At 31.5% G+C, this 26868-nt stretch overlaps 1 protein-coding gene across 4 annotated transcripts in view; it reads right to left on the reverse strand.

The window, feature by feature from the left end:
* The window catches only part of LOC108731415 (pyroglutamylated RFamide peptide receptor), an 86778-nt gene extending 61581 nt beyond the window's left edge, over positions 1–25197 (reverse strand). For all 4 annotated transcript variants that reach the window (XR_001937020.1, XM_018461748.1, XM_018461746.1 and 1 more), the window contains exons 1-3: positions 24947–25197; positions 7063–7656; positions 4374–4501 (exon numbers count right to left, since the gene is read on the reverse strand). Coding sequence is in view for 3 of the 4 variants with exons in the window: in XM_018461748.1 (XP_018317250.1) it covers positions 4374–4501; positions 7063–7249 (315 nt within the window). In the remaining variant the exon portion in view is untranslated. The remainder of the gene's footprint in view (positions 1–4373; positions 4502–7062; positions 7657–24946) is intronic.
* Between the last annotated feature and the right edge of the window lie 1671 nt (positions 25198–26868).

Genomic DNA, 26868 nt, shown 5'->3' on the forward strand with positions numbered 1-26868 from the left:
ATTATATGTATTAAAATCTATAAGTGTCTATGCAGTATTCAAAAATATATAAAAGTGTCTAAGTAGAATTTATATTGAAATTTTAAGGAAAATTTATTTGACAACGAAGTCACAATGTTATATTTACGTGAATATCACGTCAATAAATTTTTGTCCACGTAATTCATGTAAAATATGTAAAACATCCGTTCTTGTCGAGGACGCAAGAAATGTATGGTCGCGAAACTCTACGATCCATTCGACAATCATGATTGTCTAGCAAATCATCAAAGTATGAATAAAATATGCGGCTCTTGTATTTTATATAAAATGATATTTTATATAAAATATCAAGCTACTTTCAATAAAGGTATTTGCGTGTCGCACAAATGCCCAACCGATTATTACGAGATATTTTCTATAAAATATTATCTGTGAATGATATGGAACGTTATTTTCTACTCATTCCCGATTAATTATTCGTAAACGGTCAACATATTGCGCAGCCCTCTGTTGCTCGAATTACGTGGAAAGCGATTCGCATATTATTCCGCGTTCTCAATTCGTGTACATCAAACAATTTCGCGAATTTTATTATTGTGATTTGATAAAACGAATTTTAATATTGTGAGATTTGGAAGAATCCAAATCACAATATTAAAATAGCGTTGGAGTGAGTAAGAGCTATGGTAGGAGCATATTGGAACATGTTGGAGCATGCGACGCGAACAAACCTTCAACCTTTGCAATTCACACTGGACGCAGCAACCAATCAGTGAGGCGATATTTACAGTGGCGTAAACAATATCGCCTTGCTGGTTGGTTGCTGCTCCGCTGCTTGACGCTTGCTGCGTCCAGTGTGAATTAGGCATTAGGTATTAGGGGCCTATTCTATAACTCTTAATGACTGTAACTGTAGCGTTACAGTGTCGTTGCGCAGCTTTTTTACCATGTACGATATCTGCGCGACGACATTGTAACATTACAGTTGCAGTTATTAATAGTTACAGAATAGGCCCTTCAGTATTTATCGCGATGTAGTTTCGACGAGCAGTGAAAGATACGCGGAGCAGCTCGCGCTCTAGTGTCTATCTAGTGTTGAATGATAGCGCGCCGACCTTGTGTACGTACTACGCAACGCGGGATGGGTGCGTGTTACGCTTACGGCATTCCAGTTTTGTTTATGCATCGCTGATGTACACCGTTAAGGGACAAACTTTGCTTTAATTTAAATATTTCCATAAAATATTCAATATATCGAATTCTGTAAAATATTCAGAGTATTATGGAATATTTCGTGTGCACCAAATATCCCTCTCATTCACACGTTTCAGACTAGACGAAGGGATTATTGTCGATTTACGTTTTGTTTGTTACATATAATATATAATTTAATACATTATTAATAACAAATATCGATTACACGTTATACGTAATACGTAATATATTATCCAGTCTTTTCTTTATTGAGAATTTATAGATGGTTGATTAATTATGCCACTTATATTGAAATATTAAAATATTAAATCTTATTTGTTTGAAGAATACAATTTACTTTTGTTTTAATAATAATAAGTATTTTACGTAAATTAATTTTTTATTATTATTTCTGTTTCTAAATGCTTATGTTTCGAGAGGAATTTGTACATTTTAATAAACTAAGAATTGTGATTCTAAGTTCTAACAAACTAAATTAAAAAATTGAATTGCTCTGGGAAAATAGTGTGTAATTAAGCGTAACTATTTAAATTTTCAATATATATAAAGATATATTATATATTTAAAATTAAAATTTGCTATTAGTGAATACTCAATATTTGTATAATATTTAAACATATAATATTTAAAAATATAAGAAATATAAATATAAATATAAAAAAATCAGCGATAATAAAATTATTATCATCTGCGTTACGAAATTCAATAACGAAAAAAAATGTGATCGACAGTGTAATTACTGTCTTAACTCGAAAACTATTATATATATCTTGACATTTTGTCGTTATAGAATTTAATTATCTCTGAACTTTAATACTTTTTATTAAAATACTGTAAAATGCAATTGCGGTTTTTTTTTCTGTACATCCCGTACAGATACAAAACAACAGTAAACGAAAAGTACACAGGTAGTAACTAAAAAACTAAAGATAAATAATACCTGACAGTAAACTAGTCGCTGACATAAACGAGACTTCAACGATAAATCAATGTAGACAAGAATACGAGATGCAAATAAGTCATTACGAGCGATTATATGTATACGAAAATTGTATGTACTCATCATCTTGATGAATCTGATCGAGCAAGAAAGCGTGAACAAACGTGAATGAAAACAAGATTTAATGTCCACCTCTGATAATACGGTTTGTATTTATAGAAGCAGATCGTTCGCTCGCGTTCGTTCCTGTTCGCTCACTTGATCTGAATTCGATTTAACCCTACACTGTTAGAAATATGACCACGAGCTTCCTTTGCATGTGAATGAAGCTCATGGTTAGGTACGAAATTAAAAATAATGAATGATTTAACTGAAAATTAAATTACAGTAGTTACTTAAATATAATGAACGTGTACATTAAATTTCATAAATTTTCATGAAAAAAATACATTAAATTTCATGTACATGTACACAAACAAATGTACCTTTCAGTATTATAAATACACTATATATTTAATATATTATAAATACATTAAATTTAATGTAATGTCATGAAATTAAGTTCAAAATGTGTAAATTAATATTAAATTTCAATTAATTCAAACTAATATGAAATTTTTAACAGTGTAGCTATATTTGTTACCATAACTTCCGTAAAAATGGATATATTTCAATTAATTTTTTTTTTCAATCGATGGAGAATTGATTGAGGAATAACATCCATGACGTGATAAAAATCGATAGAATTAAAGAGCTTCGAGATATGTAGGAATTTTTTATTATTATTTCTGTTTCTAAATGCTTATGTTTCGAGAGGAATTTGTACATTTTAATAAACTAAGAATTGTGATTCTAAGTTCTAACAAACTAAATTAAAAAATTGAATTGCTCTGGGAAAATAGTGTGTAATTAAGCGTAACTATTTAAATTTTCAATATATATAAAGAGAGATTATATATTTAAAATTAAAATTTGCTATTAGTGAATACTCAATATTTGTATAATATTTAAACATATAATATTTAAAAATATAAGAAATATAAATATAAATATAAAAAAATCAGCGAAAATAAAATTATTATCATCTGCGTTACGAAATTCAATAACGAAAAAAAATGTGATCGACAGTGTAATTACTGTCTTAACTCGAAAACTATTATATATATCTTGACATTTTGTCGTTATAGAATTTAATTATCTCTGAACTTTAATACTTTTTATTAAAATACTGTAAAATGCAATTGCGGTTTTTTTTTCTGTACATCCCGTACAGATACAAAACAACAGTAAACGAAAAGTACACAGGTAGTAACTAAAAAACTAAAGATAAATAATACCTGACAGTAAACTAGTCGCTGACATAAACGAGACTTCAACGATAAATCAATGTAGACAAGAATACGAGATGCAAATAAGTCATTACGAGCGATTATATGTATACGAAAATTGTATGTACTCATCATCTTGATGAATCTGATCGAGCAAGAAAGCGTGAACAAACGTGAATGAAAACAAGATTTAATGTCCACCTCTGATAATACGGTTTGTATTTATAGAAGCAGATCGTTCGCTCGCGTTCGTTCCTGTTCGCTCACTTGATCTGAATTCGATTTAACCCTACACTGTTAGAAATATGACCACGAGCTTCCTTTGCATGTGAATGAAGCTCATGGTTAGGTACGAAATTAAAAATAATGAATGATTTAACTGAAAATTAAATTACAGTAGTTACTTAAATATAATGAACGTGTACATTAAATTTCATAAATTTTCATGAAAAAAATACATTAAATTTCATGTACATGTACACAAACAAATGTACCTTTCAGTATTATAAATACACTATATATTTAATATATTATAAATACATTAAATTTAATGTAATGTCATGAAATTAAGTTCAAAATGTGTAAATTAATATTAAATTTCAATTAATTCAAACTAATATGAAATTTTTAACAGTGTAGCTATATTTGTTACCATAACTTCCGTAAAAATGGATATATTTCAATTAATTTTTTTTTTCAATCGATGGAGAATTGATTGAGGAATAACATCCATGACGTGATAAAAATCGATAGAATTAAAGAGCTTCGAGATATGTAGGTTCAAAGAAAAAGAAAAGTTCATAAACACGAAAAAATCTCAATTTAGCAAATTGCATTGGGGTTTCTAGAACTACTCCAGTGTGTATAGCTAGAGTTAAAAAGTATACATGTATATCTATATTACTTACTTTCACGGGTATGCAGAATGTGATTAACAGAAGATCAGCTGTAGCCAGACCACCCAGAAAAACGTTCGTTGGTGTCGCCGGTAATGGTCTGAGTCGACAAAGAGTTGAAGCAATGATAATGACGTTTCCTGAAAGAAATTACAATTCCTTGACCGTAAAGAACCAACAATATTTCTTTTAAAGGTTCTAAGAAGAACTTTCGAGGGAGAAGACCTTTGGAATATTTTAAAATGAAATTAAAGAACTCAAGTTCTTAACAATTTTTGCTGGATAATGTAGAATCAAGTAATATTGCGATTGCGTTCAATAATTTACAGTTGCCGATAGATTTAATATCGCAGATGAGCATTATTTTGTAATTATCTCTTGCAGATAATTGCAAAGTCGATGGTGATATTGTGAAAGTTAATTACTATGGGAAATAATCGAGTTTAAATAGATTATTTTCCGGGATCGATTTTATGCATATATATTATTATATAACAAGCTTTATCTTATATCGCGTCAAAAAAATATTTATATATTTGCACCCCGAGTGCATTATTTTATAACGATCTGTTTAGTGAAGAAAAATGTTAATGTTATGATTAACTGATTACGTTGAGAAAAATTTCGTCATTGTCAAAATCTGTCTCTCTTCTTGTTTCCAAATTATAACATAATTACCGAAAATCGAAGCATCGTTTGCCAATTGACCGCGTTTCGTGAATTCCGGCTTCAAATCCCACACTTCAAATCCCAAATGTTGTTAACAATTATTAATAGCCATACGTCAAACGAAACAATTGCCGCGTTTTGGGAAATCGAGAAATACAGGAAACTGCGTTCGGTCGTGCGAATTAATGAAGGGTGATTCAAGATCCCTACAACCATTTGTACTCGAAATGACTTGTATTATACTGGTAACTTGTACGATAACACGACGCCGTGTAATTAAGAGCATATTAGGCTCTGCTGCACTTTGCAAAACGACGTTTGCTGCGGTTTCCATAGGAGAAACAAGATTTGTCGTTCGCAAATACTCTATTCACTACACCGTGTCTAATTCGCCTGTTTAAGACGAATTACGAATATTACTTCGCTTCTATTTACCATCCAATTAGCGATTTTGCGGAACTGGAATGTCTCACCAGCAACATGCGATGATTTTTTTTTTCTTTCGTGATATACTCCACGATGAAAAATAAGGCAACTACTCTGTAATTCTCACCGCAACTACGAGTGCGATTTAATGTAAAGCATAGTATGTTACGTTGTTGTTCATACAGTAAATCACGAGCGAGAGAGTAAAATCTTCTGTTTCTCTGTTGTTAATATAAGCGCTATGTCTTACGTTTCAACAATTGTTTTCTTTTTTACAAGATATATCGCGTAATTAATGATTCTGCAACATAAATGTTTCTTTCGCGATTCTTTTATTGATTAAAACGAAAATATATATGGATACTCCTCGCTCTCTTTCCAGAGTAAAAACAATTTGATAAGGACGCAATAATAAGTTAACTTAATAGCGATAACTGACAATTAAACTTTCATGACAATTAAACTTTCAATACGTTCAAAAATTATTATTAAATTCACAAAATTAATATTTTAATTTTAACAGTTCAACTCCAAAAGAATAAATATATATATATAAATTGTAATATATACGTCATTGAAACGTATTTATAACATTTCGCACAAATTTTGTAGTACTTCATTAAAATTTTTTGCAAAATTTTAATGCTATTAAATTAATTACGATCAAATTAGCCTTAAATGTTATCGTAAAATTTCATTTGGATTCTTTTACGAATCATTAGTAACAATAGTTTAGAATTATTTGATTTATTGATGTTCTGAAACTAATTAACACAGAGAAAACTTTAGAGATAAGTTAAATTAAATAAATTGTTAGAAAGTTTCTCAAAATAGTTTGTTGAAATAGAGATTTAAACGAATTCGGCTTGTTCGGAGTCTCTACTGTACAGTAGAAATTAATCTACGTTTTGAAAGTAAACGACTTTCGCTGTGTTAAAGTTATAGAATTCATAATACAGTACAACAGTTCTGCATGTGTACATACACCTAAATTACATTATATATTGAATAAACGTAGCAAGAAGCTATATCATATTAATATTCATGTAACATTAATATTCATCAAGCAGTTAAAGCACGGTTGAACTTACAATTACTTCACATGGTCAGTTAACTATGTCGATTAATTAGGAAAATCGTCACGTAAAATAGATTTTATAGAGACAAGTCAATAAATTAAATATAATTTTCTAGTGTAAGATTAAAGATAATGCACTTAAATAATGATGTAAAAATCTAACGTAAAAGAACAATAAGAATTAAGAGAGAAAAAATTATAATATACAATATATCTATTTTGAGATTTTTAAGAATCATTATTTTTTTACAAGTAAAAACATTATTACTTCTTTAAAATAGAAAAATATATATCTATACATATTTCACACACATATTGTCCAATTTATTTAAAACATTCTCGTCAACTTCTAATAATTTTAATAAATACTATAAACTTCGGTTACAATATACCGATCGATTTTGTGTAAAATGTGTGTTGATATTTTTTATTAAGAATCATGTTTTTATACGTGTTTATTTGATTTATTGACTTATATATATATGTTATATATATATATATACAAAGGAATGAAAACATTAAACTTACCGATTAATCCGAGAAAGAACGTCAAGGTGTAGACGACTAGTACAGGCGCCAATTCCGCCCATTCAAAGTGACTGAAGGAATCGTTGATATCGTAATCAGGAAAATCCGTCACGTTGGTGCTGTTTGACTGGACGTCGTCCACCAACTCGTCGACGGCCGACATCACAGTGAGATTATCGAGGACCATTTTTATCGAAATTATATATCGTTACTCCTGAACATATGTTATTGCCACGCGGCTTCATGTCTTACTAGAGTTGCCATCATTTTTAAAAGCAATGCATGGAGACGTGTGTACGTATTTAATTGAGAGAAAGGAAGCGCGTAAAAGGATTTATTTTTATATTTATGTTTGTCGTTCTTTGCACATTTCTATATAAATTTAGATTTTTTGTTTCCAAAGGGCATTTAAACGTCGTTACATGACAGACATGCACGGAATTGTTGGACTGCTCAACGAGAAATAGGACACATGGCAACTCTAAGTTTTACGCACGACCGAGCTTTCATGGAGCTTTCCACTAATTCCGCTACTGTCCAAGTATCCACACAAATTGAGTTTCCTTGTTTTCATCCTAGCGCGATTCGTCGTCGCTGAAAAAAGCAAAGAAAAACTGTCAGCCCGCAATGAGTGCAATACTTTGTTCTTGTTTAATGAAATACGTTCGTATAAACTGTTACAAATTGACAAGCGTATTTTATTTATCAATATACAAGATAATCCATCTTATTATTTAAAATATTTATTATAAACTTATGGAAATAAAAAAAACATTAAGCCTATAAAAAAATAGACATGTGAAAAAATGTCCTATATAATTATCAAAATTTTTTATATTTTAGTAGTTATACACCCCCGAAAAATGCACTTTGGTGGCTCGGGATAAGAGACTTGTAGTGTCTTTCATTTCATTTTCATTAATCTTGAAGTAGTTTTTTTTTAACATGGCCGGAGACACTACCGCGTCTCCTGATTGAAAAATTAAAAAAAGAATTAATTAGAAAATTTTGAAAGAAATACATAAAATGCAAAATTTCTTTTGTTTAATTTTCGAGAATCGGGGAAACTTAAGAGAATGAATTTGACATAAATGTCCAATTGTCAGTTAATTTAATGCAGGTCGCATTCATAAGTTCTAAAGGAAGCTTTGTGCTAGAGGTACCCTATATATTCAAAGAAGGGCGCTACCCACAAAGATCAACGGCAATTGTGTTTTCAGAAATTATTCGTTCTATCTATCGACATGGGAGTTATCTACGATAAACGATCTCTTTAATGAAACATCAGCTTTAGCTTGATATATACGGGAACTAAGAGCCTGACAGCTTTACCTTAAGGTGGTTCTACAGTAAAGTGCCAAAAATTTGTGGTATCTCACCAAGACCCATCCAAAATTACAAATGTATCTGCATAATTTGGGGGTAAAATATTAAAACTTCTTATACGTGTATATTTTAATGAAATAGTATAAAATAAATGATATTTAGTATGCAAAAGTAATGAAATAAAAAGAAGTTGATTTCCTATACAATTTGTTCTTGTAAAAATTCGATATCTCACCATTTCAACATTAAATATCTTTCCAAAATGACCGCGATGATCTATTACTTTTTTATACCATTACAATCGCGTAATTTCTTTAACTATTATAATCTCAGTTTTTAGAGAAATCTATGATAATGTTTGTATGTAATTAGTCAAATAAGACTTCCGACCTTTATCACTAGATTATATGTTAAAAGTTACATTTTCAACATTTTTTCTCTCTCATATTTTATCAATAATCTACCCTGGAATTTTGCACACGTCAAGTTCGGTACTTCAATTTCATTATATTAAAAAATTAAACATTTCTATGGTAACTCGATTCACTGTAGAACCACTTTAAGTTATTAACGTGTCGCGTTTCACACGCAGGCGAACTAACAATCATTTTCCGATCAATAATCGACATATGCCATTTGATTCGTCATAATGCAGCGAGATACAGCCACCAAAACGTATCACATATGATTTATGCGCATAAATTTTCCAAGATAGAAACGTGTATCTGCAACATTAACATCGAAAGTACATTTCGAGGGATAGAAATTTATTTCACAGATAGTGGAATAAATAAAACCGAAGTTAAGAGAACTAAAAACATTTAGATCGCACGTAATGTCGTTTATCTTAAAATCGCTATTGGCACTTAGTTTCGGTTTCCTTTCGAATCTTGAATTCAGAAATGTAACAATCCAAACAATTTTCAATCCTAAACTCATGAAATAATTCATATTGGAAAAAAGAATTTTAATTACAGATTATTCGAAGAAAATTTCAATAAGTTTCTATCCAGTCACCGAAATTCCAAGCGTTTAGTTAGCTCTAATACTGTTTTATTTTTTACCTTTTCTATATGACTTTTATATAATAGTACAAGAAATATTTAAAAGCAAGATTTCGTAAGTAAAAAAATCAAGCCAGATAATATGCAATGTTGCATAAGATATCTAAAAGACATCTTTTAAACATAAAACGTCTAAAAGACGTCTTCTAAATATCTTGTGCAACATATTATGTATATATAAACGTTATCTCTATTCCTGTATATAAAATATATATATAAAATATCAAAATTTTGCTTACTTCTTTACTTACACGTATGTACATACACGTGCACGCGCAAAATGCATAAAACCTGAGGTAATGCCTGGAATAAGACTGATTACTAGAGTACTGTGAAGTGACGCCTCAATAAATACCTATCGCATTTCATTTAACAGAGCGCATCTCAAGTCGAATCCTTCAAATAGAATAGTTTGCATGCTTTAAATACAGCTTTGTAATAAACATTTACGTCAGGGAACCACGCAGTTTACGTTTCCTGACACGAATGTTTTCAATTCGTTGCAGTTCGACATTGTGCATCAAGCGCCGCTTGCAAATCGACGAGCTTACTCAAACGCGATCGAATCGTGTCACGATCGCTGGATATTGAATGCTAGTGCATTTCATGACGATGCAAATAACATCCATTTTTGAAATTGCATATTCGTTCATAATACTAAATAACATTTTATATCGCATATTACAAATTCTTGCACTCGCATTCAATATTTTATATGTATAATATAAAACGGTATTTTCTTTTGTAACAACCGCAAAATTGTTTGTTTTATTGTTACATATATATTTGCCACTCCAAATAAATAAACAAATCAAATGTATTATTTCGTTGAAATACGAGATATGTATACTTTCGTCGTTACTACGAAAACAAATGATTTTCTGGAAATTATAAGAAGGAATAATATTTTTTTATATTTTATCACGCGTATAGTTTTTATATATCCACATTTAATTAGGAAAGAATAAAATTAATAAGTATCAATATTAAATAACAATCAGCAGGTTGTGATATAATCATATTATATATAAAATATATATAAAAAAGGCAAAAAATCAAAGATTTTTAAATTACTATACGGCGATATCCTGTTTCTTTAAGATCGTCATTTGACACCTTTTCGGTTGACATATCCGACGAGAAGCAAGGATTCCATTTCCGACGGAGAAAATCGAATTATCAAATACAACGAAGCAGCGGCTTTGCAGCTCGGGATCGCAAAATATATTACGGTCGCATCCGTAATGCATTTCCCAAGCGAACGATATTGTACGAAAGGAAAACGAGAGAAAAATTATTTAGATATAATGATATAGTGTATGGCGAGTTAACTTGCGGTCTCGAGGCAAGTTTATTCCCTAATGATACAAAAAGACGCTATGTAAAACGATTTTTTACCATCCTCAATCCACAATCCACAACTGCAATTTTCAGTTTGTGTGTACATGTAGCTCGAGCATTTTAAAAGTATACACGAGATCGTCTGCAGAAAGAACTCGGGAAGCGAAAATTCCTCTTTACTTCCATTTTCCGGACTTGATTATCATATACAAAATTATATAATATACATATACTTTTATACAATTACATATATAATATAATACTTTTATCGTTTCACATTTTATTATTCTTAATTTATTAACTTATTAATTTATTAACAGTTATTATTTTACCATTTTACTCTTAATTTTTTTAATAAAACACGGTTTCGAGAGAAACGCGTTCAAAGTTTTAAATTTACTTTTAAGCAATAGATGATTTCTTTTGACTTACATGGAATCATCTATTCCAAGACTGTATAATAAATCTTCTATTGACTCATTAATCCTTGTTAAATCAAATTTGGCTTGCCTACACTGAAAAAAAAGATTGCTGCAGCAAATTAGATGTTAAAATATGGCATAGCATTTTTAATTGGTTGCAGCAGTCAATTTTTGATTGTGTTAGCCTATCGAAATCCTTGCTTCCTTCGTCATATTTTGTGCGGGATCGTTCCGCTTATGCTATATGCGGTGCTCATCTGTTTTTACTGCATATTGGTACACATTTGATTCTGCAGCAATCTCCATAACTTGCATGATTTGTAATAATGACAATGTACCTTCATTATACAAACATATGACAATGTTAGCTGCAATTTGTACAATTTTTGTTACTGCAGCCACCGTGTTATACCAATCTTCCAAATCAAATTATTTAGGCTCTCATTATTATGTTTGTAGGTAAAGGACAAAAGATCTCGAATAAAGAAACGCGTACTGACATGTGCAGGCAAATGAGAAAACGAATGAAGTCCCGAATCTTGCGACGCCCGATCGGCATAACGCCTATTTCTTTAACACGCTATAACTTTTTTATTTTTGCATATTTCGAGTTGAAACTTTAGAAAAATAATCGTAAGATTTCATATTATAAGAAAATGCAAAAATTGAATAATCCATTTTTTTTAACGCACCTAGGTGTATGTAACTCCTTAACTTTATAAAATTTATTAAATCTATTAAATTAAACTTATTAAATTTTTATTAATTTATTAACTTTATCTAATGACTCTTAATTTATTTATTATACATATTTATTTTTTTTGCATTTGTTATTTCAATATGTGACTTACTATTAATTTTTTATTTATTATTTTTAAGTCTATAGACATCTCAACAAATTAATTTATTTTCATTTGCGATTTATACGCCTGTTGCGATCTTGAAATACCCGCATTCACTCGATATCCAGCCATGCGAGAGTTTGGGATAATTCTGAATCTTGAAAAGATGCAGCTGGCGATCTCACTTGTGAATCGCAGCACGAGTTCACATTAATGAAACACATTAATGTAGAAAGTACCATAGGATTTATATGTTTTATCCTGCTGATAATGGCTATACAAAGTTTAACCGAAACGTTCTTCTGTATTGTAACGTCTTCTTTGAGATACTAAAAAAATTTATAAACAATTTGCACATCGAATGTACCGCGCTGATTACCATTAAAGAAATCTATTACTTCACTTATATAATATAAGTATAGTTCCTTTTGACTATTCTCAGAAGAAGAGAAGAAAATTTGATATCGAAAAAAGCGAAACTAGTAAATTCGATTATTTCGAAGAAAGACTTGGACACACAATTTCTGCTAAAGAAAAATCGACTCTCTGAATTAATTACAGAGTTTGCGGTCGATGTGAAACGCACGACTCATGGGATGCCTGCTGCATCAGCGGGTTACATTAACTGCGTCCAACTACTACCATTCTACCAAATTCAATTTTAATGCTTTCCATGACCGGAGTTCGAATTAAGCCCTTCTAGTCTCGCGTTGGACGGTTTTATTTCTCGCAGTTGTGGAAACATGATGGAACCCGCGAGCAAAGTTCAACAAAGAGCCATCTACACATGACAAATAGCATTCTCCAATCAATAAAATAACCATACATTCTCTGATGACTCGCAAAAAAATGTCCGACGCACAAACAAATATTCTACTCACGAATAAATAAAACACTTCCCGATTTGAGCTAAATGAGATATTTTTGCGTCGGAGCGAATTTACATGACATTGCGTAAATTGATGCGTAATGACACTATTAACCTAAAAACGAGATTTGCAAATCGTTATATATTAAAAATGACATGCATTTGTCGCATAGCATCTAAGCACAGCATAAGCTTTAACAAGTAAAATATCCCAACAATTTGCTCGCATATGACTGTGTGCGCGAACATTTTAGTAATATGCAAATAGCGTACACGACGAGACTTCTGCAGCATACCAAGAAATGACCTTGCAAAAAAATATAATTCTGCATAAAGATGTTGCATTTATATTTCGTTCTACTAAACATCTCAAGCTTTTAAAATATTTAATATTTTTTAGAATGAACTTGACAAGAGGAATTGTTCTTAACTGTAGAAAGAAACGCTGAATAAAATTATGCGTATAAAAGTCACATTTTTTGAGAAAAATGCATTGAAAATTCATATATCTTACGTTTACAATTCTTTAAATAAAGTTATTCTATGTTAAAATTATAGAATTGTCTTAAAAATAATTATAGATATGTATTATTTCTTTCAAAATAATTTCTTGCTTATTCTATTTTTAATTTCAATTTATTGTATCGTACGTCTCATGAATTATTGTAAATTATCATAAGTAATCTCAAAAATACAAAATATTCTAATTGCATTTTTTAAGCACTCACATTTAAGAAATCCAGTTGCGTATATAATGTTTTGCGTATGTTGCCTAAAATTGAATACAACATATAGAAGAAAGAGAGAGAATAGCAGATAATCTGTAAATAGTCACACATCAACAATCTGTCAGGGTGAGAACGTTTTCAAATTTAACGATAGTAAATGTTTCCGCATCGACAAATATGTGCCAGTTCCAGTATTAAAACCCATATATATATATATATATATAATATATACTGCTGGAGGCTAATTTTATCTGTTTATATAACCTCATTGTACAATAGTAGCCATAAAAGTATACTTAATAGAATATAAGATCAGAATTGATTTATAATAAAATTTATTTCACATAACATCAATGTCATAACAAATATATATCATTTTTCACAATTTATCTCGATATTAATTGACGCATCAATGGCATATTTATTAGGTAATACGTGATAGTTTCTAGAGCGATGAATTGTACCTCTCATAATTGCACGCTTATATTTTCATCTTATATACCCGCGCGATAACAACAATAATTTAAGTTGTTAGCAGTGCTATAATCAAAATCGCATACATGAAAAGCATATTTGCGTGGTACTTGGGAAAACTGCGATAAAACTGAAAACGCGACTTTGAGTACAAATGAAGATGTAAACTGTTTACGTGATAAATTGCTTCAATGAATTGCGTTTGCTAAACTCCAGACAAACTTTGAATGTTTTGCTTATTTAATAAAATCTTCAAACCTTAAACTGATATTTTCTGCAACTAGACTTTGTCTGCAACTCCTAACGACAATGTCTCGGTAAGAGTTACAAAATAATAGTATACAGGCAACTGCTCCCTCTATTTTTCTGTTGCGAGGCTGTCTACATAAAATAAATATAAGCAGAATGAAGGATTCGAATAAATGATTACAAAAAAGCAGAATCGTTATTAAATCAACACGCAATGAATCGAAGGAAATTTGCTCGACGAGAAGAGAAACCACTAATGAAGGATTGAAAAAGCTTCGTGCACAATTAACCGAACATTCTAAAATCTAAAACAATCAAAAGAAGCGTTATCGAAAATCTCGCGGCAATTCCGTTAGTGGGATTACGTGCTCGTCCCCGTCATTGGAATTAATCTATCGGTAACGAATCTCTATGTGAGAATCATTCGAAATGATAAAATTATTAGCAGAACGTGTCTTTCGTCTAGAAAAATGCATGCGTTTTACAGATGAAACCTATTTCATATCGGATTACAATCGAACAGTAATATTCCCTTCCACGGAGAAATTTATGTTACAATTCTGATTTATCTAGTTATCGTTCTTTACTTACGGCATTTCATTTGCATTGAAAATCTTTCTAGTCTAATTTTTTAGCCGTTGAAAATCCATTTAGAGTGGATCGATTTTGCGTCTTTTTTAAATAAGTTTTTCAAATAATTATAAAATACCACATGTAGATGCCATTTATTTCCTAATACCACATATTTTTTAATAAGTTACAGTGCATGGAAAGAACAATTTTACTGACATATCTAAAAATTTAGATACAGAAAAAGCTAGATACAGATTTGAAAATAATTTTATCAATCTATCCAAATAAATACAGGCCACTCATGCTGATCGCTACAATGTCAAAATTTGTTATAGCATTGTTTATTATACTTGAATGTCCTATATACATAATTATTTTGATGGTCCAACAAAATTATTTTCACATCTGTATTTAACTAAGTTTTTAGATACTTCAACAAAATCTTTCTTTCCATATGAAACGAATATAATTTGAAATTTATTATTTAAAATCATTTTATAATTTCCCTTAACTAGACAGATTTTTGCGTAAATGAACTAATGTAATCTCACGAGTGGCACAGACTAATATTTCACCGCGATAACAGCGAATATCATCGTTGATTAAACGGCGCAAATCCCATCACGCATGACGGCGATTTTAATTTAAGGTTGTCAACGCAGCGCGCGGTAGATCGATAGATAAAAGACCAGGCTTCTAAAGATTACACGTACAAGATAATACCTACAGCCTTTAAACATACTCGTATATACGTGCACCGTATATACGTATATTTAAGCATAATACGGAAAGTATGTTACGAAAAGTAATTCACATCTCGTCCGGTTATATCTCGCCTCGCAACTTTGGGCGACTGACAGACAAGCCGTTATTTCGGCTACGCTGATTTCTGTCATCGAGCGATCGTCCCAGGCCAGCTGGCAATGGGCCCACACCTTGTTTTACCCTTTTCCGCCACGTGCAATGTCGCAATCCGAACAGACACGTGGAGAGATGCAAACATTTTATTTTCGTGCGATTGTAAGTTCTCGCCGATCGTCGAGCAGTTAGTTGTTCCGACATACAGGAAAACGTTGATACGGAAAAATGCGAAAGTTTTTCACGTTCTCGAATTTAATTCTGATAAAAACTAAACAATCTAAAAGAGTTTAAAACGCTGATGGTAAAGAATGAAATGTAATTATCGTAGTGATATCGATGAAGAATATACAGAAAAAAACCTAGAAAATTTAGCTATACTCTAACTTTTAAAATAAATCTCACTCTCTGAAGAGTGAAATGTCGCTCTTAAAAATTGAAAATTGAACCACTCTCTCCTTCAAAACTGACTCAATTTTCACTCTTTTCATACAGATTCCACTTCAAAGAATTCAGAGAGTAAATGTGAAAATAATTTTGTTCAACTTTCAAAATAATTGTGTACGAGACACTCAAGCTGATTACTAGAATATCAAACTTTTTGCAGCATAGTTCAGTATGTATGAGTTTCCTATATAATTATTTTAATGGGCAAACAAAATTATTTTCAAATCTACAACTAGCTAAAATTTTCAGTATATTTCAACAAAATTACTTCCATATAAGGCAGAGAAAACGTGTATGTACCTAACCGCATCCAGACAATAATCTTCCATGACTTATACGTTTTTCTCTGCCTTTTTACATCCACGACTGTAACAATTACGTTCTTTGCCATCAGTCTAAGACGGATAAAGATGAAGTGACGCGAATGCTCATTTCCGAAATGGATAGAAAATTTCACAATCGACTCTAAGTTTAATAACTTTACACTTTCCTATATCTTCTCCTCTTGTTAAAATGTAAGCTAATTTAATTTTGCGAAATTCTGGGACAAAATCTTTCTCGAGTTATGTCGCGTATGTGATCGACAGAAATTTTTATACCAACTAAGGGCTCCTACGGACGAGCGACTTTGTAGCACTACAATCGAAAGCGCCGGCCCGTTCATCATACGCTTCTTTGTCGCGCCATGAATTCGCCCATCTGAACGCATCCGCAACGCTTCTTGTCGCGCCACGAAGTAACCCATATGAATATATTCGTGATATTTTTCTGTAGCGCCACAGAATTTAATAGCTCCGTATGAATGGATTTGCGCTTTCGATTATGGCGCTACAAAGTGCTCGTCTGTAGGAGCCCTAATCGACACTGCATAAATTTAAGATCGCTAACTTCACCGACTGCTTCTGTGTTTTTAAAAATCGATTTATATTACGCAAATATGATGCAAATTTTAACATGTAGAAAATCACAATTTTTATCCGTATTACGAGAATGACCACACTGAAAGAAAAGATTCGCTGTTGCAGTAAATTAGATAATAAAATATGGCACAGCGTTTTTAATTGGCTGAAGCAGCCAATTTTTAGTTACGTTAACCTATTCGCAATATATAGAATTTTGATAGGCTAACACAACTAAAAATTGGCTGCTGCAATCAATTAAAAGTGCTATGCCATATTCAGTCAATCTTTTCTATCAGTGCACATTGTTTTTTTCATATCAGAAGTTATGATGTCATTTCTCGAATATATAAACTGGATAATATTGCACTCTTTTATATTTCATTGTTAAATGAAATATATGCATTTTTTAATTATCGATAGATGTTACGAGATAAAAGACAATCGCTGTAAAAATCTCTTTATAGTCGCAACCTATAAAGTCAATTATAATTCAACCGGAGAATAGAAATCTCAATATGTCTATGCAAATTTTATCAGATATTCGATTAATTTGCAACAGTCAACTATTACAGGCAACAACAGCTTTTCAAAGTCCTATGACGGAATAGATTGAAAAACCGCGATAGTGACAAAAAAGAGAAAAAGAGAAAAGATTTGCATGCAAATTGATCGCGTCTTTTCCGCGCTGATTCAATGGTATCTCGGTTACGTTTTTCATTCCTGTGCGATTTGCAATTTATACCGCACAGGGCTATTCTCCTCTGGCAGTAGCGGAACAGATAAGCTTCGCTCATCGCCACCCGATTGTCATTCGCGAGATACCCGCGATAACGTCTAGTGTCGTGATTTATGCCTCTAAACAAGTAGCACGTGTTGAACATAAATTTATATTTATACAAACAAAACAAAGCGCGTGAACGTACTGCAACTTCGCGTGTACCTGTACTCGTCTACGGAAAACAATTGATTCGCATTTAACGTCGAGGAAAGAAGCTGAAAGACGCTTGAAGTCGCCGGCCACTTCGCGAAGTGCTAATTTTATTACTTCGAAAAGAACGACTTTAAGAGCGAGTTAATATAAAGAGAAAGGGCGTTTTGGATACAAAGATACTGAAAATGGTAACATTAGACTACAGTTCGATTCACGTGTATGGAATAAGAATTTCGATATTCAAATATCTCTCGCATTTACTTAAGTGGCTCTCTGTATTTATCTGTTGATTATTCAAGAGTCGTTTCCTTTCAGACCATTTTCAAATTTAATTATATAATATATCAACCCTATCTCATTGCTGCTATTTTATCAATTGTTAAATTATCGTTTGTCTAACATAACTTGTTAATGTAACTAAAATTATGTGTCAATCTCGCGAAAATTTTAAAAATACCGATTATTGACAGTTACATAGATATTCTTAAAATAACTTGGAAAATTGCCTGTCACGTGTAGACAACTTTTGAGAAGAGTAAAAACGATTTTAGATCTATATATTTTAGATCTATATGGATCAAACTCTAGGAATACCACGAGTGTGGCAATTCAAGCTGACTACAAAGTTCAAAGTGTGTTTCTTTCATTCAAACAACTGAAGCTATTACTAAGAGATATCTACTAAATTTCTGATAATTTTATTCAATAAACTTATTACTGTTATTTCTGAACGTATTAAAAGATACGATACAGCGATTGTTCATTTTCCAAATGAATAATCTGGAAGAAAAGTTTAACAAATTAATTCCTCGTTTTGAGAAAAGTAGTTATCGAAACTGGGAACAGTCCGATACAGGACATAACGCAATTAAAATTTCTATCAATAGTTGTTAAAACAAATAAAATAATTTCTCAAGAAATTTAGTAAGTCAGAGAAATAAGTAAAATATAATTCTGATAAAACTAAATAAACATACAATACACATAAAATGTGCGCTATATAGATACATAATATATCTATATAGATATAATATATATAGATATAATATATAATATAATATATTAATCTATATGGATATAAAGATATATAGTATGTCTATAATATATCATATATTAAAATATTCAAACAAAACTTTATCAATAATTCTAAAAATTGTCTTTTCATGTTATTGGTAAATAACAGCGATATTTCAACGATAACGAAAATACTCGGATTGAAAAAATCTTTTGCTACAAAATTTTTTAACGATATCAAGTTACTTTACAGATATATTATTTTAAAGCTATTCTCCGCACCACTTGCAACAAAGCTAGCATAAGATTGTATCAATATGACATCAATTTCCGCACAAAACTTTCCTGTTCTTTAAACCGCGAGATCGAAAACGATACGCTAGGGAGTATCCTTTATTCGCCCTAATTTCCCTTCCTGTCTGCTTTACCGAGTGCGTCGTACCTAATAGCTGTAAGTCAACTTATATCAGCTAACAATCATGTGTCCTATGTAAACGCATGTACCTATTTATGAGATCTGTCATGAATAGCTTACTCGCACACGTGTCTATTGGCAAAACGAAAAGAAAAAAAGAAAAAAGAAACCGGAAGAGAGAAAAAAATTGAACCAGAAAGAAAAATCGACGTGGTCTCTAAGCGATGAAAATCTCACGGCTGTCAATATCTGTGAATCTGCAATAAAATAAATAAATTGAGAAAAAAAATCGAGACAGAATAATTTATTTCGTGAAAAATTGAATACACGACATTCCAAAGTGAAAACTCAATATTTGTATGAATTTTTTTCCCCAGTTAGACGAAAATTTCCGCGAAAGAGAACACATTCCATATTATTTGAATTTCAAAGTAAAAACTTCCATCATTTTGCAGTCATTATCTGTTAATACCACGTTGTGTTGTATAATATAATAATAATTTCCATCGGCAAGCTCAACATTAAAGAATCTTTAAGCTTTCTCAAGGTTTAAAGTTATGGCTGTAATTGTAAATGTTGTTACCTAAAACGCAAACTGTTATCATCGTGAATAGTTATGTATAAGTAAACGTTGCATTTTTTATTTAAATTCTCCTGAAGCAGTTTCCCGATGCGTCTGAAAATTTTGTTCCACTATTTTTCCAATGCTTAAAGATATTAACAATTACATTATTGCAAGTTTATTTGCAATAAAAAGAAAAAGAGAAAGAGAAAGATTCGATTAATTTTAGATATAATTTCTTGTCTCTCTTAATATTTAACTGTTAGTATTTATACACTATTTTGATTAATCTTAATATAGCGACACGATACATATTCTAATAGAGTCTCGCATATAAATTTATATCATAATTTAATATCTAACAAAAATTTTCAAAACGAAATAAAAAAATCATTTCAAAAATAGATAAAAAATGTCATTATAAATGATATAAGTAACTCTTACCAAGAAAATTTTAACGGAAACTTTCGATCGTTACGAACGATTTTAATACTTCCAAATAAGTATCACAATACAATGAAAACGTAACTAAAGCTGACACATCCATACAATTGCAGTGACAGTTTCCATGAAATTTATTATGTGGCCAAGTTAGCAACAGAAATTGTAAGAGCGAATATTATTATGATTTGTTATCTACTATCGTAACGATGTACTTGAATCATGTACTGTATGATCCTTACCCTTACTGCAAGGTTTTATATCTTCTTTTTTTAGAAAATAGCCCATAGCTACGTGATATTACCGTGGAAAATATTACGACAAAAGGAGCCGGATAAAATCAATGGTAAAGATTGTATCTATGGAAACGATTCTATTTTATCTTGTTGTACGTTGCTGCTCAGACAGTCTGAGTTAAAAGCGTAAAATTAAAATATGACGAAAGTTTGAGAATTCTGCAGGAGAACAACTAAATGAGAGAACAACTAAATGAGATGCTTAAATCTATTCTCGTTGATCTCGCCCGCGACGCAGTATTGTGTCGAGAAGCTCGCAATATGTGCCGTAAATCACACCCATGTCACTCCGGTCGTCAATTCGTACCGCTTCTAAATAAGTGTTATTAACCACTTAATCCAATCGGTTTAATCTATTGATCAATTCGAATAACTTCCGCAATGGATTTCTTTTTTTATTACGACGTTCATCCTCGGATGAATGGACGGGCAGGTGAAAAGTCTTCTATGGACGAAATAGAGAATAAAACGAGAGATTAGAACGATGTTACAATTGAAACGTATAATGAGAAAAAAGTTAAATTCTTGAGTTCATCAACGATTATAATGCGTTCTATTTTATTAAGAGACCAACGGACCACGGTGAATCAACTGCCTTGAAGACGGACGGAAGGAACAACAATAAAGCTACGAGCTAAATGAAAGTCCCGGAGAACTTCGAAATGATTCAGACGGAACCCTTTCAACTTTACGAAGCGGATTTGAAATACTCTCGAATTTCGAACAAAGCAAGGAGGATTAAATAGCATCTCTGTCTACTGCTCTCTCACAGGCGTTTGATATTCATAGATATTCCCAACGAGCAATCTAGTTCTCTTGATCGCCGAACTGTTTATCTACTTAATATTTATTGAAACGCATCGTTTTACAAAGCACGCATTTAATATTTGCTAGGCTTAATATTTGAGGAGCAGACTTTCAAAATGAATTTTGTCCAAAATTTCATTTTTTTTAAATTAGAGATGGTGTAGTTTAGTATTGAATGACTTATATTACCTATAAACTACTCTGAGATGTTCAAAAAATATTTTTTCATCGTTAATTTATATGCTGAAAAAACATTTCGAAGTGGATTGTGTTTTTTAACTAGAGACAAACAAAATGTATTTGTTTGACATTTTTAGCAATTAAGTATTTAGCAATTTTGTTTAATATTTCACGTCCTACTGATTGACATGTTGTTATTTTCTGTAAAATGCGTAGTTTCTTTCTTTCTCGTTTTCTGAATATTACAAGTTTTGGACAAAACGCATTTTGAAAGTCTGCTCCTCATTTATCATTTAGCTTAAATCGTTTAACTTTTTAAAGAGCACATATTTAACATTTATCGAATTCAACGATTATAATCAAATTATTATACTCTCGACAGCGTTCACGATTCGAAACTCTTCCTTCGTTACAAATAACGTTCTTTTACGTGATATTCGTAACCTTTAAAATATTGAGTTATGCAAATAAGAATGAGGCAAATGCTCGTAGGTGGAGGCAGAAACATTCATTCGGACGTAAAAGTATTACACGAAGCAAAAATACACTCCGCATTTCATACATACAATTCGCGAAGCTCTCTCCAAGATCCAAGAATCTGCTTGCGTATTCTATTATATTTTTCTCGGTAAATAACAGCAAGAGAAAAAAATCGCTCCGTTTTAGATGTTATCTACCATGACGTACTCAAACTCATATTTCACGAATCGCGCACAATGAAATTCAGCCGTCTCGATTAATCTTCGATACGTGATGCCCCGAATGCATATAAAACGTGGGAACGTGTTCTTACTACCTGTCCGCGACTCTGAACTTTATCTGCACTTTACTTAGAAAAATGAATCTCTCCGCACGAGCCAAGTGCAAAGAGATAAACACGTCGGGGAAGATGAACGAACGATAATCTGTTTAGCAGTCAACCCAGTCAAATATTTTGTCACTAAAGGAGCAGCGTATCGAGCAGCGTATATTAAATCTTACCATATCATTTTTCAACGCGAAGCGTATAAACTTTCGAAACAATTCGAAAAATTTTATTAACGGAAAAAAGATTTCGAGAAAGATACGGAAAGAACAATTATTCTAAAGTATCTAAAAATTTAATTACATACAGAACTGAAAATAATTTTGTTCAACCATCACGATAATTTGTAGAACACTTAAGATGGTTGCTGGGATGTCAATATTTTATACAACGTTGCTTATTGTGCTTAAGTATTCTAATTATTTTAATGCTTGAGTACATAAATATTTTGATAGTTAAACAAAATTATTTTCAGATTTTTAAGTAATTTTGTAATTACAAATTGTTACATCAAGAATTCATCACAAAATCATATTCAATGACATTATTATAATTTTTCTTAAAATGACTTATACTTGATGTCATATCTTGGTTTTTTATTGATTTTGTGTTCCATCTGAGAAATCTGGATAAATTTTTAAATCATTTTTTCCACATTAAAGATCTCAATTAAATATTCCCACGAATTAAACGATGTAAAGAGCTTCTTTTAATAAGAATACAAAAATCTGTTTTTAATCAAAAGAGACATGGCTTAATCCATTTCCGTAATCACGGACGAGAGTATTAACTTAATTCATTAAAAGAAACTTGAAATAAACGCGCGTTAAATAAGCTGATTACGGAAACTATGACACAAATTATGGGAAAATTTATGCTCATTATTAATCATTTGTAAGAAATGGAGAAAATTTTTTAGATTTTTACAAAGTCAAGGAATTAACTAGTATGTATGATACAAAAAGTCAATGAAATAAGGGAATAACACGGAAAAAACAATCACCCAAAAATTTAATTAGAAACAGATTTGAAAATAATTTTGTTGGACTATCAAAATAATTATATTCCAAGTAGCAAGATGACATATTTTAATTACGCCTTATTGACGTTAAAACGTCATTAAGACGTTTAGAGTGCCACTTGACGTCACCTTGGAATAGAATAAAGCTTAATGATTACTTACACACACACACACACACACACACACATGGAGAGAATTTTTTTTAATTTACTTCAAAAATATATTATATAAATGATAGTTATGGTACATACGATATTTTAAAGATTTTTACCATGCACTTCAGTAAAATTAATTAGACTTATTTATTTTATTATAGTTTTATTAATGAATAAGAGAAATTTACATTAAATTCTTCGAAATACAATGTTGTCCCAGGACTATCATATTTTCAGGGTAAATTCTAAGAAAAAAATTCTCTTCTTGTATAAAGTATATACAAGGTATATAAAAAGCCTGATTGTATTATTTAAAATTCTGATTTAAAATAGATAAATCTATTATGATTCTCAGCTAGAATAATTCAAAGCAATTTTTCTCAACGTAACGCTGCAAAAAGTATTGATGTTCTAACAACCAGCTTGAGCATCGTACATAATTATTTTAATAACAAACATCCAACAAAATTATTTTCGAATCTGTATTTTTTTAGCTAAATAATTTTTTTTATTATTTTAGCACCGTTATTATTTTAAACCGTTCTTTCCCGGCACGACAACTACATTTATCGTAGAATTGAAAATTCATAGTATTCAAAATGAACAAAAGTACTCATAGATCCAAAAAACGAAAAGTTAAAAAGGTAAAGTGAAAGGTAAAGTGAATAAAATTTCGCACATGGTACAATTTTGAACAAAAAATAAATGAAATTTGAATTCAATTTTCTACCAGGAAAAAATCAAATTTCGAAAATTGGATTCAGATCTTATTTCTCAGAATTATATCATATTCAAAACTGTATCACCTTATCCTATCTTTAAAGACATAAGACACTGCAAAGGTAAAGGTGAAAATTCCGGAAGTGAATAAAAAGAAGCCCCGATCGAAATATTACTTTGTCGACGCGATTGATAAAGAGACGCTAATAGTCAACGCAAAATGATGTTATCACCGTGACATATCACGCTATATCACGGCATATCACGTTCATTATAAATGTTTTATTCATCACGAGCGATCTCATTATATCATCACACAACTTCAAGGCACATGTAGGTATGCTAATGACGCCGTGATAAACAGTGTCGAGAATCAATTCCCGTATTAATTAACGGCCGAAATGCGAACGGATGAAGAATTCGGTTGAAAGGAAGAACGGTACCTTCGCTTCCGGTCGAAGTCGTTCCGTCGGGACACTGTCACTTGACTTGCCGTCGCGCGTCTAACTTCTCGTCGTTTCAACACAATTCGCGAAACGAATTTCCACAGCACAATGACGGCGGTGATCGCTCCTTACCGTCGGAGAACGGGGTGTAAGGAAGACGGTGACGTCCGGGTACGGTAAAAAGGACACTCACTTACTTACACGCTGTGTCGCTTGAGAAAATTGGCCCGGCCGCGGACGGGATGACACGCTCATCTAGGCGCCGATTCTAAACTGGAAACAGAGCGCGCCGCGCGAACGAACGAACTGCCCGCCAAGCCGAGTGACGACGGACGAGTTCGAGAACGGCCGAAGAAGAGCCGCGAAAAGTCGCCGGCGCGGCCACGCATACTGAAACAGAACAATAGTCACGTTAACGTTAATTGATTGAAAAATAATTCTTAGTTATCATTTTAGAGCCGTTTTGATGTCATTTTAATATTATGGGTACGATTAACGTGATATTACAAATGTTTCGAAGCATATTCTTTGAAATTCTTTCTTTTTATTGGTCAATCAAATATTTCAAAATATTTGTGAAATTTGAAGTGCGTTCCGTTTCACTCATGAATGCTCCTAATCAAGGTAGGAAATTAAATTATTTTTTAAGTTACCTTATATGTGTTTGTTATAAATTGAGTATAAAAAATACAAAATTGGAGCAAATAAAATGGAACATAAAAAATTGAACAAAATTTGAAAAACCCGAACTTACTGTACTTAATAAATCTATAATAAAAAGTAACTTATGAGATCTAGTTCTACAATTTACGGTTAATTCTTAATCGAAGTTCAACTTATTTCTCATCTCTTTCCAATTCTCAGGCTGGTGTTTATAGTCGGTTCTTATTTTAAGACCGTCTTAAGTAATATCTTAAGCTGCTAATGCAGTCCTCTGATTGGTTCATGACTTCTTAAGACTGCACTTATAAGACGGTCTTGAATATAAGATCTGACTATATGAATACCGACCTCAAAAATAATTTTCCCAACCCTGTTCATAATCAAATCCAAGCAGAATACCCATACAGCACAGAATTTGAAGCAATATATCGCTGCAAAATCTGTGCAATATTGCTGCAATGTTGCAGCAGTGTTGCTGCAACTTTTGCGCAACTTTGTGCTGTAGAGGTAACAAGTTATGATAACGTCATAATGACCCCTACAGCACAAAGTTGCACAAAAGTTGCAGCAACACTGCTGCAACATTGCAGCAATATTACATGTTGCAGCATTAATATTGCAGAGATTTTGCAGCGATATTGCTGTAAATTCTGTGCTGTATGGGGACATTAAAATGAATGGGAAATGATTAAAAAATGACTTTTAATCATCATTTTGAAATCATTTTGACATGTTGTTTTGCTTGAGAAGAACGAAAGGAATGCGTTACTTCCCCAACAGCACAAAACTTGCAGCAACATTGCTGCAACGTGTAATATTGCTGCAATATTACTGCAACTTCTATGCTGTTGGGATTACTTTTTTGTGGTAACGTATATTTGTTTCACTTCAACTTATTTCACCGTGCCCTGGTGGAAAAATGTTACTGAAATTATTCCACGTTTTGGAACACTTTTCAACAAAATTTCAGTTTAATTTCAGCGATTTTTCGCTGAAAAATTCATTTTCGACAAAATTTCAGAAAAATTTTAGCAAAATTTTCAAACAAATTTTAGCAAGAATTTCAGAGAAATTTCGATTGAATTTCAGTGATTTTTCAGTACGTTAGCTGAAAAATTCACTTTCAGTGAAGTTTCAGCAAATTTTCAGCAATTTCGTTGAAATATTCCAAAACGTGGAATAATTTCAGCGAAACTTTTTCACCAAGGTGTGCACCAGTTCAGAGAATGCAGGAATAAAAAACCAACCTTTTTTAA

Source organism: Mycetomoellerius zeteki, unplaced genomic scaffold (genome assembly GCF_001594055.1).
Source record: "Mycetomoellerius zeteki isolate Tzet28-1 unplaced genomic scaffold, Tzet1.0 scaffold126, whole genome shotgun sequence".
Taxonomy (NCBI): Eukaryota; Metazoa; Arthropoda; class Insecta; order Hymenoptera; family Formicidae; genus Mycetomoellerius; species Mycetomoellerius zeteki.